Source organism: Magallana gigas, chromosome 2 (assembly GCF_963853765.1).
Source record: "Magallana gigas chromosome 2, xbMagGiga1.1, whole genome shotgun sequence".
Taxonomy (NCBI): domain Eukaryota; kingdom Metazoa; phylum Mollusca; class Bivalvia; order Ostreida; family Ostreidae; genus Magallana; species Magallana gigas.
This window is the reverse complement of record NC_088854.1, coordinates 22,691,881-22,712,976: the sequence shown is the minus strand read 5'-3', so window position 1 is coordinate 22,712,976 and position 21,096 is coordinate 22,691,881. Positions and strand designations below refer to the sequence as shown.

The window sequence follows — 21,096 nt, the reverse complement described above, 5'->3', positions numbered from 1 at the left end:
TTTCCCTAAACACAAAAGTACACCATATTGTAAAAGAGCATTGTAAAAAAAAAACCTGCAAAAAGATAATTTATGGTAACGACATTATTTTTTAAATATATTTCAAACCATAGTCCCAGAAGATTTTTTTATGAATCTTACATAGTTATACGGAGCACAATTGCGTTCCATCCTCTTTAATTCTTAATGGCATGCATATTGTACACACTGTTGTCCGTGCAGAATACGTCTTGGTAAGCCGAATCTTATGCCAAACGAAGCGTGACTAGGTCCGGAAGCTGCTTTATAAATTCGATGAGTGGTGGCAGACCTCAGACCAAGTCTCTTCATCAGCCATGAACGTATGCCTGCTTCTCGCTCTCTGTTGCGCCTCCGTGGCCACCGTGTCTGCTAACGATATCCAGGACCAGATTGACAAGTTTGCCGAGGATCTGTTCCACGTCAAAGAGGAAATAGCCAAACTTAAAGAACGGGTAGATTCCGCACGCCTTGCAGAACACGAAATTCCCGGTAGGTATTAAATCAAATTATTTTTTTAAAATACTGCATTTTCTTCGTATTTTTTTTACTAGATATTAATATAATATACATGTATTTTAAAGTTTCAATCATATGTTTTTTCTCCACAACACTCTAGGAAAGCATGCAAATCATTACAGGAAAATGTAAGGGGGAAAATTATATTATAAATATAAATACACGAAATGCTATATTTATTGAAATGCATGATAGAATAGATTGAATAGAAAAAATAATTCCAATGTAACCTTTAAAACTTTGATTTTTTATTACATGTGCAACAACAATATCAAAACGGGTTCTGTCTCGAATGATTGCATGCATGGAATAGAGAATTTTAAAACTCAACTCCAGGAAAAACTAAATAAACAAAATTTATTTTTCATTTACTAAATTCATGCATCTTATTAATTTTTTTTCCAGAGGACCATGACCGCACGAAACGCCATGTTCTGTACTTCTCCGCCCAACCGACAGCCATTGGATCCCCGGGACTCACAGGTAAGCCAACTCACCGAGTTCTCACAGAGATGAAATTTAGAATTTAAAAAAATGATCAGTTTAATATTTTTAGTAAATCTCCCGTCTTTATGGAATTAATCTGTTATCTGATGTACATTGTTGATTTTGGAAGGTTTTGCCCCCTCCCCCTTCTACCCCTACCCCACCCCCCCCCCCCCTCCCTATTCCTCATCCGCGAGCAGGATGTTAACAATACTTTTTTTCGGAAATTTTAAATACCCACTACTTTCACGTGATACATGCAAGTCACCATATTTTTGATAAATATTATTAACATATTAATTTATTATATTATTTAATTTTCACAACACATATTTTAATCGATGTCCTAGATCCGCCATTGTAAAAGTTTTTCTTAAAAGGAGAAAATTTGTCTCTGGTTTAGAATGAATCCAGATAAAACCATTATTGATTTTAATTTCCCCTTATCTTTTCATACTTGAAAATAGACTTTGTTGTCTGGGTCATGGTCATTTGCAGTCTACCAAAAACAACTTTTTAAGCAACCCGTGCAACATTATTCTAAACCTTATTTTTTTTGTAAGAGAAATCATACGTTTCGGTTTCATCGTTACATGTGTACATCCCTTTGTTTAAGGTCCCCAGGGACAACCCGGACTTCCAGGAGAGGCAGGTCCCGAGGGGCCCCGAGGTAATCCGGGTCTTAAGGGAGCTATCGGTGAGCAGGGAGCTCAGGGTATGGTTGGCGACCCTGGTGCCCCCGGGCCACAGGGACGAGTTGGTGAGCAGGGTACAGTTGGTTACCAGGGAGCCCCAGGCCCCATGGGCCCAGTCGGACCTCAGGGGAAGAAGGGACTCACAGGAGAACCCGGTCAAACCGGCTTTCAAGGTAAAGTCTGCTTTTATGCAATTACATAGAAATGGAAAGGCAAAACTAATTCGGGTTTTAGCGGGGTTTTTTTCTTTTGTCCTAGGTAATTTCTAATCAAATTAACTACATATGTACATAAATGCCATGGTTAGGAATGTTCATGCAATAGCATGTATTAATTTCAATACCTGCATTTTTAATAGGTTTTCCCGGATATTCCGGTGAAGCGGGAGAACCTGGACTAGCTGGACCAGCCGGTCTCATGAAACCAAACGGAATGCAAGGAATACAAGGTAGCGGTGGGGCCCCGGGACAGGACGGCGCTGTAGGTGAACCAGGACCCGTCGGAGAGCCCGGTCCAGAAGGAGCAAGGGGACCAGTCGGACCTCGCGGAGAGTTCGGACCTGCGGGAAAACAGGGATATCCTGGATACAAAGGACGACGAGGAGACAGAGGATACACTGGATATCCAGGACCACGTGGTCCAGCAACTACCTATTACTACGCCCCTGCTATGGCCAGATACGTTCCAGTTCAGTCTGCACCATCCCGATCTAAGGGAGTGTCATACGCCCCAGTTCAGTCTGCACCATCCCGATCTAAGGGAGTTTCATACGCCCCAGTTGTTGCTGCGCCATCTACAATTTTTGCAGTGCATCATCCAAAAAGTGGTGCGATGCGTGCACCTGCACCAGTTGTTGCAGTGCACCACCAAAAAAGTGGTGCGATGCGTGCACCTGCACCAATTGTTGCAGTGCACCACCAAAAAAGTGGTGAGATGCGTGCACCTGCACCAATTGTTGCAGTGCACCACCCAAAAAGTGGTGAGATGCGTGCACCTGCACCAGTTGTTGCAGTGCACCACCCAAAAAGTGGTGCAATGCGTGCAAATGCTGAGTCATGGGGCGCACCTGCTCAAGTTGTAGCTTACTATCATAATAAAGAACAATAAAATATTTGGAGAAGTACTTTTTAAGTAATCAATTGTTTGGTGTTATTTTTTTTATGGATTCAGAAACTGATTTGACGTTAAATTTGGATCTTTATCAAAGCAAACCACTGTTTAACCAGTATGGCTTGCTAAATTCCTGTTCCTTTATTACACTTTATGTCGGTTTTGTTTAGATTGTGTCAAAACTCATGCAGTGCTTCCATCGGTATAAATTGCCGAAACTTAAATGTGTAAGAGTGCCTTATAAATCGTTCATTGAAATGTTGATGTTTGTTTTATATCTATATATTTACATTTTCAACTGTCTTTTTCTGTGATAACATTACGAATCAATTTTGAACCCTTAAACCCAATAATTTCATAAAACATGAGTGACACAAAATGGGCGTATCTTATAGCATAACCGAAAAACCGTATTGGCTGCGCCACGTAGTAATACATAGCATGTGCTACATTTAAAAATAGTGGTTTTAAAATAATGTTGTTTTAAAGTGCTTTATTGATTTGACCACGCCCCTGATCGAAATTATCACCTCATAATACTCAAAGAATGATTCATTATATAATAGAAATGTATTGGAACGATGTCTGTTGGATAAGATCATTTTGATATGACAGTGTCAGGAGAAAACATCCCGGTAGAGTTTACCCCGGACGTTCTTACTAATGCAACCGCCGATCGAGCTGACAGTGGGTCTGCCGCTGGCCACAACTGGTTAATATAAGTTGCATCAAAGGTGCAAATTTGTGTTGGAGCTGCTCACCCTCCATAAGTCTCCTAATATATACAACTGCGTCCAAGATCGTAGCTGCTACGTAGTTGAACGGAAAGCTAGCCTAGCCGTTACGTAGATATTCGTAGCCTAAATATTTTATGTTTAGCATCAAATTCAAGATGGCCACCTTAGTTACCACTTTGTAACAAACATAAAATCCATTTACTTATTGATATTTTGTTCATCCTTTAAGTTATAATGAAATTTAACATGTATATTTCCGCTTGAAATTCACAAATTATGTCGATGAAATTAGTCTTTAGTTGAATATTTCCAACTTCAAATCTGAGACCTAGCGGCTAACCTAGCGGTCCGTTCAACAGACCTAGTTATCTACGACCTAGCAGCTAGACAAGCTGCTACGATCTTGAACGCAGCCCAGGGCATGTATCTTAATATTCTTTTGGTGGAACTAGTTCTTGCTTTTAAAGTAGCTCGCGGGTTTACTGCTTGTGAGAAAACCCACTCTGAAAATTTGTCCTCGTGATCTATAGGTTTCAGAAGTTTATTTCTAAACTTTATTTGAGATTCGTCTGCGTGGTAATAATTTTATCGTGTTTTGCTTAATACAGAAATGCACTTAATATGTTTCCATATATTTTTATGGAACGACGTCGCTGCTTCAAAGCATAAAACTATATATACATCATGGCAAATCTTCATATTGATAATTTCGGTCATAAAATATTTATAATGATCAGTATAAAAAGAAAAATCCAAATAGATGTAAATAAGGTTAAAAGATTGGTTATTTTTCTACAACTTTATACCACAGACACATGCCGTTATAATTTGTTTTTCATAATAAGATCAATACCTACTAGTATATTGGGTATTTATTTTTATTATGAGAACAAATTATAACGTCAGGTGCCCGTGCTTTATACATAGCTTTTCATCTTAACTAAAGGAGAGTACTATTCATGTTGTCTAAAACTAGTCACGACCACCCAGTCCTCTCACATAGAAATAGAAAGAAACGCAATACGAAAGGCACAGCTGAGTATTTATATGACTGTGAAATATCTGTATATTTATTATACTTTCATTTTCTATAAACATTTATTTGTATGACACTTTATTAATTCAAAGTACAAATACGTGTTTATTATACCTCTGTGAATATTTTCTATGTAAAATTACAACTAATAAACACGATACCCTATCTAACCGTGAAATAGTTTCCGTGATATCTGCCCATGCACCCCTGCGAATGTGTTCGGAATGTTTTCTTTATCGTTGCAAAGTATGTAAATTGTAATAAATCCAGAGGTTCTCGAATGAAATATCACGAGATTTGTTCAGTTCCTGTGAAATTTCGAACGGGAGTATAAGTGTTCGGATAATATTCTCAAAATACGTGAGTACTGGTCGTTTTTCATATCACATCCTAATTTGATTTACGTTAAAACATGAAAATCTATTGAGATATATGTCTTATTTCATCATCTAGTGGTTATTTAAACTTAACGATGATATTCAGAACAGAGTCCGATAACTCTAATTGGTTATCATTAAGAAATTCTGCATAGCCGTCAAAAAAAGTGTTCTTTGGTATAATAGAATACATATTCACTGACTATTCGGCTTCTCGTAAAATAGTTTCTGTCTTTGAGGACAATAAACTTGTTATCGGCCTCGTAGCTAGTAAATAGGTATATAATATCAATCTAGAGACTATAGAGAGTCGTTCAATTCAGAAACAATAATAGGCTTTCCTTTAAAAGCAATATTTTATGGTATCATGTACAGAAAGTTTCAGTTTTATATTATCGAATGTAAAGCATCAGAATCTGCAGGTCCTCGAGATTGAGGCTCGTGGAATTTCTAGCATTGTGCATATTAAAAATCATTGGAATCTTTAAAATACTTGGCAAAAAATGCTACTGTATTTCGTGACTAATTTTTGTTTTCACCGTTTTTTTCATATTTACACATTTTCAAATCCATCGCACATAGTTGGTGAGTTATAAAGATATTTAGCTGAAGGTTGAAAAAGTTTGCCTTCTGGGTCCTAAATGTTTACCTTTTGTTAAGAAAAACATCGTTGCTTTGTTCCAGTGGATCACAATGTCCCCTCACAATTTATCCCTTGAATTGTAAGCACCCTATCTGTTTTTACAGTAAATTTGTAAACAGCAATACATAAGTGTCTTTTGAAATGTTACCTTTGTTTCACCAGGTCTAAATTTTAGAATGTTAAAGACTAAAGACGGTTTATCAAAACAGGAAACTTAAGATTTTGTTTAATCTTAAGTTAACAAACAATTCACAAAAAGACACTTAAGGATGATTAATAAATAAGACACACAGAGAAAATAATAGCAAAAGAATGAGACATGGAAATGTTAGGAGTGGTGTGGAATTCCTTGAATCGATGATAAATAATTTGAATCCGCCATCTTTTGGCGGCCATACTGTCGTCGTGGTTGGTTTGGTTTTGATTGGCTGCGTCACTAGTCCGCTGTCTGGTGTTGTATTTTGAGCTAGAAGTTCCGAAACTTTCTTTACTACTGAGAGTAATGGATATTTCCCTTGGTGACAGTGGCTGCCCAAAAAATCGTCCAAATCAAGGGACCAAAACATGACCCCACTAAAGTTGTTGTTTATTGCGTATTGAACCTAGAAAAACAAAATGAACAGGTGTAAAAAAAAAAAAATGAATGATTTATAATGAAAAAAATATGTATTCAAAATTGTTCAGATTCCGAGCATGATAATATGAATTTTCATTTGATTTTCATGGAAATCATATCTGGGTCATTTATCACTTGGACCATGTTCGACAAATTGATCGTTTAAATATCCACTTCCAATAAAATAAAAAAAAAACTCGCCCCACATTGTAAAATTACGCATAATATCAATTAGTTCGACTACCCGGGCTATGCGAGCCATTCTTTTACTGCATAAATCACTTGCTACTACATTTCAATAAACGAGAGTCTCTTGAGTGAAGCTTTGTGATTTCGTTGTCATATTTTCTACGATTGTATACCACCACCCACCTTCATTAGGATGGTGTCTGGGTCCTCATAGCCGACCCACTGCGAGCCGTAGTACGTGTACTTCTGTTTCTGTTCCTCGTCATAAACTGTTTCTTCCTTCCTCATCTTGCATATCTAACATCCAAAGTAAAAAATACATATATATGCAAACCACAACTAAGTGACATTTGACTGAATACATGAAACCGTATAGAAAATACTATTAACATTTCAAACGATTTTTTCCGAATCTATGGAGTACTAGTATTTATTTACTTTTCATTTAAAAAATCGCATTGTTTTCCGTGGTTGAATGAAAATTAACAGGAAAACAGGATATTATAACATTTATTAAGAAAAATGATCCGTTTCATCACCCCCCCCCCCCCCCAAAAAAAAATCCCCTTTTTCTAGCCCAAGTGACCAATTGCTCTATGTTTTTGTCGATTGCGACCTGTCGTATATTTTTTAGTACATTTAAACTGAGTAATAACAGCTAAATCGATTTAGTGTGCAGGATCTGTAGGGAAGGGGACATTATTGATATCAATATCCAGTGGCCATTCGTTTTGGATTTGAAAAAATCCGGAAATATTGTCCCGGGACACGAAATAACGACAATCAACCATTAAATCAGTAAAGGTGTAATGTCCCTTTCCTATCTTTTTTTTTTTTTAATTTTACCATATATTTTAAAGAATTCTTTCTTTTGATTTTCATCAAAGTTAATTTAGATAGAATCAAATAAAACAAAGTTGAATGAAGTGATGAAGTGCTGCTAGATATTTCAAAAATTGATGAGAAGAAAGGCATAGATAATAGAAAAAGTAAAATTTTACCATCGCCGCAAAAAATTAAAAATATTTAATGTATATGAAAACTGTCAATTAGATAAATGTCGCTTCCAACACATATCGAGTCCCAGCAACGCCTTCTTGTTGCTACATGCTTTAATAATTGTGAATAAACAGGAAAAAAAGTGAGAATATTTTCTACAGAGGTTATCTCTCTTATCACAGGGACATTCCACCTTCAAGATAAATTTTGATAAAATGGTACCATCAAGTTTAATCAAGTTCAGAATGATTGAGTTAGTTTTAACCTCTGGGTAAGCTAATCGTCCTGCAAATTTCAGTAGTGGTCCCTTCTCGCCCCCACCGGACACGGCGTCTCCTATGCCGTGATTACTGTTGTTGGCCAGGGTGAAGCTGCTTCCCGCGCCATGGATGCCCATAACCAGCTTTTCGGGGGGTGCCCCTAGTTCCAGGTATTTGTTCATTGTCCAATTCTGAATTCGAAGATATCAAAGTGATCAGTTTCAAATTATGATTAAGGAACTAATTCAGTAAGGTTTAAGAAACATTGAAACCAATTTGGGAGCCTTGAGCTAGGGCATACAAGTACAAGTTTGTATCATAAAAGAGTTTTTTTTTTAATTCAAACATTCATGTAGAAGCTTATATCTTAAAATATTTTAAGACTACAGCGTGTACCTATCACATATCCACTGCATCAAAGACAGAAATATATAAACACAGTTACATATACAATGTACATGTACCGTAGAATAAACATGCACATGTACAGACAAGTGTATACACCGACAAACAGACATATACAGACACAAACAGACCCACACACACTGTCATATGTTTTCTTCGATCAACTCTTTCTCCATGAAAGTTTGAATATTTTTAGTTTAGAGGAGGAAGGGGTGAAAGAGGGTAAAAAGGTAACAAAAAGTCATGTATATGTAACCGTAGTAATAAACTTACGATATCATTTACATATACATGTGCTAGTAATTACTTTGCTCGCATTTTCCTTGCAGCATTTCAAAATTGATATCTTAATGAAAGAAGAAAATAGCTGTCGTTAAATAATAATGATTTAATCAAGAATATTAAGCAACAAAGAGCGAATATCTAGGATATACGTATCATTGATAAATACATACAAAACGAAGAACAAAGGAAACGTTACTTTGAATATTAAGATTATTAAAAGTTGTCTAGCTTCCCTACTAAGCATCTATATGAAATGTCATTTTCTAAATTTAACATTCTTGCCAGATTTTTTTCCTTTACTTGTTAAACTTTGACAGGTCTGGTTTTCTGACCATTGGTGTTTAAAATGTTTTATATATTTCACTCTAATATGATTTTCACCTATTCCAGTTACATATAGTTTTTCTTTTAACTATTTATAGGATTTTTTTTCAAAATGTCAATTTCTTAATTTCTCAATATTTTTTCTTCAAATTTTTGTCTTAAAACTTTTATTAAAATACATTATAGATACAATGGTGTATATTTTACTTCGAATTTTAGTATCATGCAACCCTCATGAATGTGTTTAATTATTATGATAAAGTTTTTTTTTTTTAATTTTCAGAAATTCGCTGCATCATATAAACATATATAACAATTTTCAAACGGCATCCATTTATCGTTAAAAAAATTGAATAAAAATTATCAACCTGCGATAACGTTTGGTCGAAACTTTTATCAGACGATCTTGAGTACAGTGGTGCCATAAACCCGGTCTTGTGGCTCCAAGGTCCAGAGTAGTCGTACGCCATGACGTTAATGAAATCCACATACCTGTTAAAAAAAATTGAAATATTGTACAGAAAGTAGCAAACAAATCTGCAAGAAATCAACATGCATCTGTAACAGCCCCAGTGAAGTCTTAAAATATGCATCTATTATTTGTTAATCTAGAGATTATAATGCACATTGGTTCCACCTAGACATTATTTTTTTTCTTCGCCTTTTGGTACATGAAACTATCTTTAAATACACATGCATCCCAAATGCTAACTTGGATCCCTTTCGATATTAAGAAGTGTGTGTGGGGGGGGGGGGTTGTTAAATTCAAGATTTCTCCTTTTAAAATTTCTTCTATGTCTTAAGTTTTAATCAATGAAACATGTATACATGTGCTTGTAAACGAGGGGGGGGGGGGTGTTGGGGGGGGGGGGGGGTTAGGGAGGGTGTCAGGATAACATTGTTTAGTATTTTAACTATAGTGCGTCTTCCGAGTAAGATTCATTTTTTATTCTCTTTTATCTGCTGCTCTACAACAATATTTTGGATAGAAATTACCTGTTTTCATCAATACTTGTTGAGCACATATTTTAAAGAATTTGTTGTTGAGCAGGATAAGGAATCAAATGTTCATATTTTATTGTATGATTTTATTTCAACTCTTTCTGACTCCCTAGGTTTGTTTGTTGTTTTGTTTGTATTTCTTTTTTCGGTTTTGTGTGTGTGTGTGTGTGGTTTTTTTTTTTTTAATAAACATGTATCTAATGGTTGACACAAAATGTCTAGTGTGAAGTGTTTTTGTACCAACAAAGCAAACAGGCACGTATAAGATCGGGGGGGGGGGGGGGGGGGGGGGGGAGTATTAAAAATTGAATTGCGGATCAGGATTTTCATGATTTGCTTTTTTCGCTTATCAAGAATTATTTTGGATGAGGCTGCTCTCTCCCCCATTAAAAAACGCGATGTTTTGCGACTGCAAATTACTGGTATGTTAAATTTTACGAACTTGACGATTTCCGTGATGTTGTACGAGGTTTCTATGTTGCTAATCCCTGGTGCTCCGGCTATTGATATAGATTTCTCTTCGTTTCCTGTTTGCTTGGCTTCGGCGGCAAACACTGCTCTCAATTCCTGCAACGTAAAGTTATTGATGACGTCAGACATTTCATAAAAATCAGGTTACGTTACTTTTACTGTTGGTTTGTGGTTTATGAATATCTGAATTTAAGAACTCCAAAAATAACACATACTTACAAAAATTAAATCACCGAATATAAGTTTTGATGGTGACAAATTTTGTTTCTGTTAAATAATTATTCAAAAATGCAAATCCTATATTAATTTTTCTTATTTCGTAGAATATAATGACTAGAATTAATAATCAACAGAATTTTTCTTAGTATCTGTTTCAATAAATTTCTGATATGACATCATGTAGTTGTATCTGGCTACATTCACGGACCTTAAGAAATATGACAAATTCGTTCTTGTAAATGGCTCCTGGATACTCCCAATCAATATCAATCCCGTCAAAATTACGATCACGTATATAGATGTATATATTTTGGGCAAAAGTTTTAATATTTTTATCAGAGCCCATGATTAGTTGAAACTCTCCTGAATGTTCCCCTCCTATTGATAAAATAGTTTTTAACTTTGGATTTTTCTTTTTTAGGGCCGTGAAATCGAACATTAATCCGGATCCGGGAACTTTCCCGTCATCTTCCGAGGAATACACCCGTTCAATTCGGAGTTCCGTTGGGTTTATGTTGGCAAATGCGTAGATTAGATGTGTGCACAGAAAGGGGTCCAAATGTTCCTTCAAGTGGAACCGGAAATCCACAACTGCTCTGCTTTCTGACCAATTTGTATAGTAACACACACGCTTGAAACCACTTGCTTCTGTGAAAAGAATACAACGATAATGAATGATTCAATCTTCTTTTTATGATATTTTTTCTTCTTCTAAAGTTACTATCCTTCTCATCAGTAAGTTGGAATTCTACAATTATTCCTTAAACGTTTCTTTGCGAACTACGTAAGTTTGCCCTCTACCACCTCTCCGTGGTTTAGGGCCGTCCTTATTTTAGTATGGATATGGTGGGTTTTTTTTTTAGTAAAATGCTAGTTACATTGTATTTTGAAGAAGAAAAATCGATTTGTCTCCAAAACATCAAAATATTTTCTTAATAGCATATAATCTTTACTTAATATCATTATAATTGTACAGAAAAGGGAACATTAGATACAAAATATTAATTAAAAGCTTACCACTTTGGAAGGTAACTACAATCCATAATATAAATTGAACAACAGTCCTCTTCAAAATATCCGCCATTTTGCTCTGTAAGTTAGAAAATGGACGTTCGAGTTGTTGATCGATCTTTAAAAAATCAAACCATACAATCAGTGAATGTAGACAAAAGATAAGAAAGGAAATATAGCAAGGCAAAGTTTATTTGGTATAAAATGATGACGAATATTGTCAGAGAGAGTATACGTCTGTCGTTGGCGTGAAATTGATTACATTCATGGCGAGTGAGAAAACAGGGAAATAATATTGCTGTAAAATCTTAAACAAGTTACGCTCCTCAATCATAATAACCACTTTATACAAGTAGGCATATCGACTTAATTCTTTTTTTGTACATGTATATATACACAGTAAATAGATAAACGTATTTGGTAAAATCAAATGTTACAATAGTTCAATAACTAAGGATATGTTTTTGTTTATGTTTGAATATGTACAATGTAGTTATTTATGAACAAAAAGCGAAGAATATTATTTTTTTAAAATCACTCACACAATTGGTGATCTTTATCTCTTGAGTTAAAATATCAGACAGAAAGTTATGTAGATATGCTCCTAATGTACATATACCGGGTACCCCCAAACAAAGGTAAACTATAATTTACACTGTATTGATAACCTAAGGTAATACTTAGTTAATTAAACTGTAAGTAATCGGAATTACCTTAACTTGATAATGTTCTTTGCAATTTGTTTGACGATCCTTCCAGTTATGTTTCATTCATATCACACAGTAAGAACATTTGACTACTGGACACTCATGTTTTCTGCGATATCGTCACAATGTTTACATTGTCAAGTTGTCACGCCCCAAAAATGATAAGACTGGAGACTTACCTGTACATTTTTCTTCTAAAAATCCTACGTAATTCTGCGCATTCTTTTAACGGAAAAGAAAATTAATCATCTTGAATCATTCTTTTTTTTTTAAATTTCAGATAAGAATTAAGAGTTTTCTTATGGTATACAAGTTGATTATTTCACAAGCACAATGTGAATGCCTAAATTGATCTGGTTAAAACGACTATACGTGATCATGTAATTTTGAGATTAACAATATTTCCTTAAAAAGAACCCATTGCATATATTTGCTACATGTACATAGATGTGTGTCAATTTTTTGTGAACCCACCACTTTTTTTTTTTAATCGAATCTGTATTCACTGGTGTTATTGACGTTTTTGATGGGCGTTCCTTTCTTCAGCCTTGGAGATGTGAGCACGCGATGCCTTTAAGGAAAACACGGGACAGAAATACCGCGGTATCTCTGATTCTACTGGTCTCGTGGTGCATTGTGTGAGACTAGGGTTGGCCATTCCCTTAGTTTGTAGATCTGTCTCACTTCCGGTCCCATGCTTGAAATTTTAGATCGTAGAATTTCAGAATGCACATAAATATATAGTTAACCAAAAAAAAAAAAATAGCATGTAAATTTAAACCCATCATGAATCTATAAAACAGAAAATAGTTTAGAGGCAAAATCAGTGAAAATTCCATTGGGTAATTTGATAAGTATTGTTGATATCTATTCAGAAGAAATGTCAAACAAAGTCTTTTTTTTAAATGTCATTAACCTGTGTCTATCAAAACAAAACTGAAGCACTGACTAGTATTTATAAACTTGGCCTGTTATCCAACCTCAAATATCATCATAATTAATGCTATAGTATATAGGGTCTCTAAGTCTCGTCACGTGACTTGTGACAATTCGGGTAAAAGATAACTTCCGGGTTCATGGTAAAGAATGGCGCATTCCGTTTTGTTCATGTGCGGATATTGATTTATTGTCTGCATTGTTTTCAATAAGAGGGACCGCTGTACCTCTCCCTGTATCAGTAACTTCCGTCCATAATACATATCTAAATGACACATGCACTCATACTTACAGGTTAGAAATGAGTAAAGACAATTGTCCATTTGTGACAAAGGTCAGCATCTTTGTAAAGGATATCATTATGCTCTATCCGTAGTTGATTGGATTCGAAAAAAGTTTTTTTTCTTTAGTTTTATCCCAATTAAAAAAAACCCACATGCGCTGCTACATTACTGCAGATTTTATCTTGAATTCTTCATTAGCTTCTGTCAGACCTCGGGAAAGCACGTTGTTTTTCCCCTGGTAGGCCTGAGAACTTGAGACTGTACTATAGTATCCTGTGTACAAATTCTTGCGGGAGTGATATCAATCTCCAGTAGACCGTAGAGTCTTGATTTCACGCAAACGATTTGAATGATATATCGATATATTACTATATTTATCGATTACGAAATGCCGGTTGTAACTGTGATTGGTGATTGTCAAGTTTATGCTTACATGCATACACATATTTTTTCGGTGGTTTTATCTTACACAAATCTGTATGTAGCAGGTAAATAAGCTAAAATTCTTTGTCATAAAAAGGGGATGGACAAAGTCCCATGCTTCATGTCATGTAATGATTCAAATTTTCAAAATGTTTCATCGTCTTATTTTTATTAGACTGAGACAGTTCCCATTCCCGAAGTTTGCCAAGAATAACTTGTAAAATTTAGTCTTCAAGCATGTCAAGAATACTTCTCCTAGAAAATGTTTGTTAAATCGGATCCAAAAAATTTGTCAGGGGAGGGGGTCTCAAAGATAATTTTGATTTTCAGAGGAAGAGGGAGGTTCGGTGCCTATTTTCGGCAAGTAAACTTTGAAAATAAAATTTGTTTGAATTTTCTAGAGACGGGGAGATTCCCTCTCTAGATCCGTAGACTTCTATGCTTCGTAGCCCATTGCATCCATATTAAAATATGGTTTTTGTCAACCTACATGTAATACAGATATTACACTTAAAACCCTTCCCAAAATAAAGCTTTGCAATTATATTTGAAGGTCTAGAACAGATTAAACTCCTCTTGGAAACATATTTTATGTTTAACTTTAAAAAACAAAGCATTGTAATGTGTTTGTTTCCATATTGTAGTCTTTACCTCCATCAAGTAATATTCTCACTATTTCTTACGGAAATTGATTGTTAAAGTTCATAGCTCTGTAGAAACTGACAGAACAGACATGTACAAGCCCCGTTTATCGATTGGTCAAAACCTTCAACAACCTGAAAACAAATCACAGACTGCACGAAATAATCATGATGGTGTCAGACTCCAGTTCCCATAGAAGTTACCACAGATGACGATTTGGCTGTTTCTCTATATATTAACAATTCGTCAATTTTTTTTCTTACTTTTTACAATCAATTTATTTATTTGTTAAAGAAAGATGTATGTATAAACTATAAAATGCTTTCGTTGGTGATGCATGCGGGTTATGAAGGGAGCGATTATTGCAGGAAAAATTTACACTAACGCTGGTTATGTATTTTTTCTGCAATATCTCCACCTTAATATCCCGCATGAATCATAAAAAAAATCATTTTATTGTTTAATTTAAGACAGTAAAGTATATCATATCCTTTTCCCCTGGAAACGATACGACAATCGTGAAGGCACTGGTTCTCTGTCCATTTCAGTATACATGTACATGTATATTAGTCTAAAACTTGCCGTTGATGTCACGATATCGATATATATTCAAATAGATATTCAGAATGAGGCATTATTTTCTTTGCAAGAAATTAAATAATGAGAATTTCATTTCTTTATAACGCGATCGAATTTAGCATAGTAATTTATTTACAGCATAAATGACTTTGACGAGTCAACAAAAACAATCGCTTTTACTGTCATCCATAAATGATAATTGACGCAAATTACATTGTATGTATAGCAATAAACATGTACGCTTTAATTAGGTCAAAACTGGCCTCCATTTTGTTAACGTTGCATCTTGTGAAAAAGAAACGTTTACAATTTAAGTTAATCTACCTTATTCAAAAAGCTCTGCAAATGAGCCATGACCAAAACCTCTTTATACTTAGAGATAAGGTTTCTCTTGTTTCTTCCGTAATCTCAGAATTCAAGGAAGAACCATTGCTTGCATTATTCCGCCTCGTTTATTTTAATCTATCTGCTTGCTTCAGTGAAATTCTCGGGACCTTTGTTTGCAATCTACATTTACTTATCTAAAGTTTCCTGGAATTGAATCTGAAATAAAGGAAGGGGAAATTAATGGAAGGAGAAATCCAGACATTGTGCAATTGAATTATCACTTGGACATACAATTAGAATGTGTAACCATTTCATTTATTGTAACAAGTATGAACAGTAAATATTTTCAAATCAACTTAAAATGTTTTTAGCTTGATTTATAAACATTTTAGGTGTACATGTACATTTTATGAAATAGAATCTATTTTGCAACCAGCAAGCTTAGCGATATTTTTCTTCTTGTAAATCTTTGAAATTGTCTAAGAGCAAAGTTGTAATTCAAGTCTTTTACAAAGAGAAGCTTGCAAGTTTCTTTTGAATTCCCTTCATTAGAAATGGTAAACCGGTCTTTGGCAAACGGGCCTTAAAGCTCGCCTCACTAATGTTAAGACCTGCGATGGTACTCAGGCACGTAGCATCGTTTTTGAAAGTGGGGGGGCCAGACCCATCCAAAAAATCTTGACAAGCAAAAAAAAAATTAAAATTGAAGTTTCCAAAAATCTTCAAAATCCTAATCCGTGGGGGGGGGGGGGGGAGGGGGGGGGGGGGTATACTCAACTATACTTCCAAAAAAAAATTCTTCCCTACCAAAAAATGTTTCCCTCAAAATCATGAAATTCCTAATCCGTGGGGGGGGGGGGGGGTTACTTTCAATTTAACTACTCATTTCCTAATTTTCATATCAAATTTTTTACTAACTTCCAAAAAAGTGGGGGGGGGGCCAACTCCATTATAATTCATTTTTTTATATGTAAATTTTAAAAAATTTGTTGCTGCGAGAAAAAGTGGGGGGGCCAGGCCCCCCTGCCCCCCCCCCCCCCTGATGCTACGTGCCTGGTACTAGTATTTAGATTTACGTTTATCATATCATGATAAAAATCGCAATCCGAGTTATTCCTCTTTACACAAAAGCACAACACAGTCATATTAAATAAAATACCTACATTTTTTGTAATAAATGTTATTGAATGACCTAAACCAGAAAACCATGTAATGAATTATAATTATATTTCATAAGAGTTCGAATGCACTGAATTCGAATTCATAGCATCGTTTTCCCTAAATAAAAATGCACATAGTACAAAAAATAATAAATTTAAAGTAACGAAAACATTTTGGATGTATTTCAGATCAAAGTTTTTGGAGATTTTTTATGAATATATGTTTATGTGCATGACTTTACAGTGTATAAATCGCGTTCTCTCCCCTTTGACTGTTCATGAATGTCATGCACATTCTACATATCGTTGTCCTAGCAAGAAAACATCCTGTTGAGCTAAATCAGTCTTAAGCCAAACGAAGCATGACTTGGCGCGGGAGCTGCCTTATAAATTCGTTGAGTGGCGGCAGACTTCAGACCAAGTCTCTTCATCAGCCATGAACGTATATCTTCTTCTTGCTCTCTGTGGCGCCTTCGTGGCCACCGTGTCTGCTAGCGATCTCCAGGACCAGATCGACAAGTTTGCCGAGGATCTGTTCCGCGTCAAAGAGGAAATAGCCAAACTCAAAGAACGGATCGATGCCGCACGCCTCGCAGAACACGAAATTCCCGGTAGGTTTGGAATCAAGCAATTTTTGAAATATGTTACTGCATTTTTATATTTTTTTCACAATTTTCTTTAAAAGTTATGCTAAAAAATGAATTGTATGTTTCCCTCCACATCTCTCTGGCAAAAGCTATGCATCTACTAGTAAAGAAATTGTAAGCGTGTTCCAGGATAATAATAATTGAAATAGATTTATGATTTGCTATATTAATTGAAAAGCAGAATGGATTTAGTATTAAGATTTTATTGGAGAAATGTTACGTATCGAACTGTACAATTTTAACTTTTTATAAATTGCACAAAAAATATTTCATATTTTTTTTGCATTTAGATTCATTAACCAAGTATATTACCATACGTTTTTAAACATTGACAAAATGAGTCGTGCCTTTAAGCTTTTGAACTTTTTTGTCTACGATGAATTTCCGGCACGCAGAGATATATCTATTCTCAGCAAAAGCAGTTCTCATGTCCAAACGAAGTCTGCCTCGAATGATTGCATGCATGTAAATGAGATTTTTTTTTTTCAATCAATTTTGGAAAAACTAAACAAACCACATTTTTTCAGTCACTCAATTCGTAAAATTATTTTTTTTTTACAGAGGATCATGACCGCACCAAACGCCATGTAATGTACTATGCTGCCCCACCAACAGCGATGGGACCCGCGGGACGCAGAGGTAAGTCAACTCACCGAGCTAGGGGCCTATATTCTGTTACATTATACGTGTAGGAAATGCAAATAATTCAATAAATCCAACAATTTTATCAGAAGAATTTGAAATTCAAAATTTAATCATGTAAGCGGTTTGATATTATGCCCTGTTTTTGCCAATTTGAATATTTTATTATATTTGAAGTACATTGTTGATTTGCAAGATTTCGCACCCATCCCATCTTAACCAAAATCTCTTCTCTTATCTCCGATCAGGCTGTGGTAAAAATATGTGAAATCATTTTTATATTTTATGGAACAATTTTTCTTATTTATGATTTTAAACCGTCAATATTTTTTTATTTTTTTTTTTTTGTTTGGGTTTTTTTTTTGGGGGGGGGGGATGGGGGGGGGAGGGGGGTTACATAATTTCTCGTATTGTTGAAACTATTTCAGAAGTGTTATCAATTTAAATTTTGACGTTATTTTTCTATCAATGGCCCGGGCTTTTGATTTAAAAAAAAACATTTTTATTGATTTCTGAGATGCTCCATTTTTATAAAGTTTTGCTTTAAAGGGGGAATTTGTTTCAGAAATAAATAAATCCGGATAAAATAATTCTTCATTTGGACTTCCCTATATCCCTTTCCGTACTTGTAGATAGACCTATGATCATTTGCAGTCTCCAAATTTTTTTTTAAAAACCTCTTTAATCAGCCCGTGCATCATGAAACCGTATTTTCATTGTAAGAGAAATCATACGTTTCGGTTTCATCTTTACATGTGTACATCCCTTTGTTTAAGGACCCCAGGGACACCCCGGACTTCCAGGAGATGCAGGTCCCGAGGGGCCCCGAGGTAATCCGGGTCTTAAGGGAGCTATCGGTGAGCAGGGAGCTCAGGGTATGGTTGGCGACCCTGGTGCCCCCGGGCCACACGGTCCAATTGGTGAGCAGGGTCCAGTAGGTGACCAGGGAGCCCCAGGCCCCATGGGCCCAGTCGGACCTCAGGGACAGAAGGGACTCACAGGAGAACCCGGTCAAACCGGCGCTCAAGGTAAAGTCTGCTTTTATACAATTACATAGAAAGGAAAAGGCATAACTAATTCCTGTTTTGTTGGATATTTTTTTTTGGGGGGTGGGGGGTGTCAGTAGTGTTTTCTGATCAAAACTGTTCATAAATATATTGTGCTAGCATGTATGTATTTTTATTTTTGTATACTTTCTTCGATAGGTTATCCCGGATATCCCGGTGAGGCGGGAGAGCCCGGACTAGCCGGACCAGCCGGTCCCATGGGACCAAACGGAATGCAAGGAATACAAGGATACGGTGGGGCCCCGGGACAGGACGGCGCTGTAGGTGAACCAGGACCCGTCGGAAACCCTGGTCCGGAAGGAGCAAGGGGACCAGTAGGACCTCGCGGAGAGTTCGGACCTGCGGGAAAACAGGGATATTCTGGATACAAAGGACGACGAGGAGACAGAGGATACACTGGATATCCAGGACCACGTGGTCCAGCAACCACCTATTACTACGCCCCTGCTATGGCCAGATACGTCCCAGTTCAGTCTGCACCCTCCCGATCTAAGGGAGTTTCATACGCCCCAGTTGTTGCTGCACCAAAAAGTGGTGCATATGCACCAGTTGTTGCAGCGCCCTCAAAAAGCATGATGTATGCTCCTGCAGCTGCTAAGTCATCATGGGGCGCACCAGCCCAAGTTGTAGGCAAGTCTTGGGGAGCCCCAGCAATGGCGATGGCGCCAAAATCTTATGCTCCAGCTCAAGCTTATTATAAAGGACAATAAAATATTTCGCTGAAAAGTACTTTATTGTAGTTATTTGTTCGGTGTTATTTTTTAATTTGAACTTTAAAATTCTAATTTCCTGTTTGATTTTGATATTGTTTATGACTAAACAATACGAATAAAAATTGATGAAAAGTTTTAATCACATGTTTGTGATACTGTCTGGTATACTGAAAGACGGCTGCTCTGATGATCTATCCCCCACCCATAAAAATAATATGAAAGACGACCTCCACCCAAATCCCAGTAGGCACGAGTAATTAAGTTGTATTCTATAGCAGTCTGATAGGAGCTTTATTACTGGTATTAAGATCTGTACATGACATCAACGTTTGCAAGAATTCAAACGTGTGTAAAAGAGATCATATTTGTGACCCTAATATTTTGATTAATGCTCTATTTATGCCAAAGTCAGGGAAACGGGAGGCAAACGCTTCCTTTGTCTGGCAGCGGGTTAGTAAGATGGCTCACTGTATATTGAAATACATGTAGTATCTCAAATCAGCAGAAAATACTTGATTATGATAACATGATATGGATAAAAAGTATACATGTTCAGGTCAAATAAGGCGAAGAAATGTACAGTACAATTTTGGATCAAAGTTTAAGTAATAATTCAGTTAATATGAACAAAGGCTTAGGAGAATTCGAACTCATGATCTGCAGTTCACGAGCCCGATAATTTAGCTCCTAGCCAATGAACAGTTACCCTCAAATCCATCGATACAAACAGCTTAACAAAATATTGAAATCGCCAATTAACTTGTGACGTAGTTTCTTAAAAAGTTACAAAGTATAAGTCTGGGTGTAGTGAGGTATCTTAAAAATTCACAAGTTTGAATGAACAATTCCTAAGCGCATTGTGATCGATTAAAAAGAAATTTGCTCCTTATGTGATGCATCTCTCTCTCTCTCTCTCTCTCTCTCTCTCTCTCTCTCTCTCTCTCTCTCTCTCTCTCTTAGGATATGATAAGAATATTTTTTACTGTTAAATACATACGATTACATACATATTAAATTTTCATAAATATGTCTTTATCAGAATGCTTGTGTTATTTCAGAGAAAAGTGTATTTTGTTCGAAACCTTACAGCAACTGCAATAGAGCTAAGAACTCATTGGTCAAATGGTGTGAAACAAAGCTTTCCGCAAAAATCAAGGAAACGGTGGAGAACAATTACTTTTTAAGAAAACGCGCCCTGTCGTTTGATCTAGTGGAGTGTCTCCGAGCGACAACCGCGGCGGACTGCGCGGCAAAGAACTGTTTCTGGTTCTCCGGAAGACACTGTATTCCTAATGAACTGGTTCCGTAAGGGAGCATTTATAATAAAAGAAGCTATGAGTGGACGTGTTTACATGTATATTATATCGATGCTGCAAGTGCAGCTTCTTATATTAATACTTTATTTTTGTTTCATGCATTCGATATCATATTATAAAGAACTACCATATTAACATTGTCGTGTTTAATTTTTAAAACAGACTTTTGTAATTGTGTAAATAAAAGACTATGCAATTTTCTGTAATTCATAGTACATGTTTATGCTGCGCTTGCGTTTAAAAATCAACTA

At 35.9% G+C, this 21,096-nt stretch overlaps 3 protein-coding genes across 6 annotated transcripts; 2 read left to right on the top strand and 1 right to left on the bottom strand.

The window, feature by feature from the left end:
- The first annotated feature begins 240 nt into the window (after positions 1–240).
- LOC105338923 (collagen alpha-1(I) chain) lies at positions 241–3,528 on the top strand. Of its 3 annotated transcripts, none has more exons than XM_066075656.1 (5): positions 245–510; positions 943–1,020; positions 1,640–1,891; positions 2,077–2,559; positions 2,662–3,528. In XM_066075656.1, the coding sequence occupies exons 1-5, from the start codon at positions 336–338 to the stop codon at positions 2,823–2,825; spliced, it is 1,152 nt and encodes a 383-aa protein (XP_065931728.1). In that variant the 5' UTR covers positions 245–335; the 3' UTR covers positions 2,826–3,528. The 3 variants fall into 3 exon arrangements, with proteins under 3 accessions (XP_034302067.2, XP_065931728.1, XP_065931729.1); XM_066075657.1 differs by having other exon boundaries at positions 246–510; positions 2,713–3,528; XM_034446176.2 differs by having other exon boundaries at positions 241–510; positions 2,077–3,528.
- Positions 3,529–5,834: 2,306 nt separating this feature from the next.
- Positions 5,835–12,270, bottom strand: LOC105338914 (chitinase-3-like protein 1). Of its 2 annotated transcripts, none has more exons than XM_011444225.4 (8): positions 12,116–12,270; positions 11,409–11,520; positions 10,600–11,039; positions 10,144–10,268; positions 9,068–9,191; positions 7,691–7,876; positions 6,610–6,723; positions 5,835–6,223 (listed from the first exon to the last, which is right to left on the bottom strand). In XM_011444225.4, exons 1-8 carry the CDS (start codon positions 12,170–12,172, stop codon positions 5,885–5,887), a joined length of 1,497 nt encoding a protein of 498 aa, XP_011442527.3. In that variant the 5' UTR covers positions 12,173–12,270; the 3' UTR covers positions 5,835–5,884. The 2 variants fall into 2 exon arrangements, with proteins under 2 accessions (XP_011442527.3, XP_011442528.3); XM_011444226.4 differs by having other exon boundaries at positions 11,409–11,481.
- A 4,589-nt stretch (positions 12,271–16,859) lies between these two features.
- LOC105338916 (collagen alpha-1(II) chain-like) lies at positions 16,860–19,668 on the top strand. The gene is made up of 4 exons (XM_011444227.4): positions 16,860–17,071; positions 17,669–17,746; positions 18,526–18,777; positions 18,955–19,668. Exons 1-4 carry the CDS (start codon positions 16,897–16,899, stop codon positions 19,524–19,526), a joined length of 1,077 nt encoding a protein of 358 aa, XP_011442529.3. The 5' UTR covers positions 16,860–16,896; the 3' UTR covers positions 19,527–19,668.
- Positions 19,669–21,096: the final 1,428 nt, after the last annotated feature.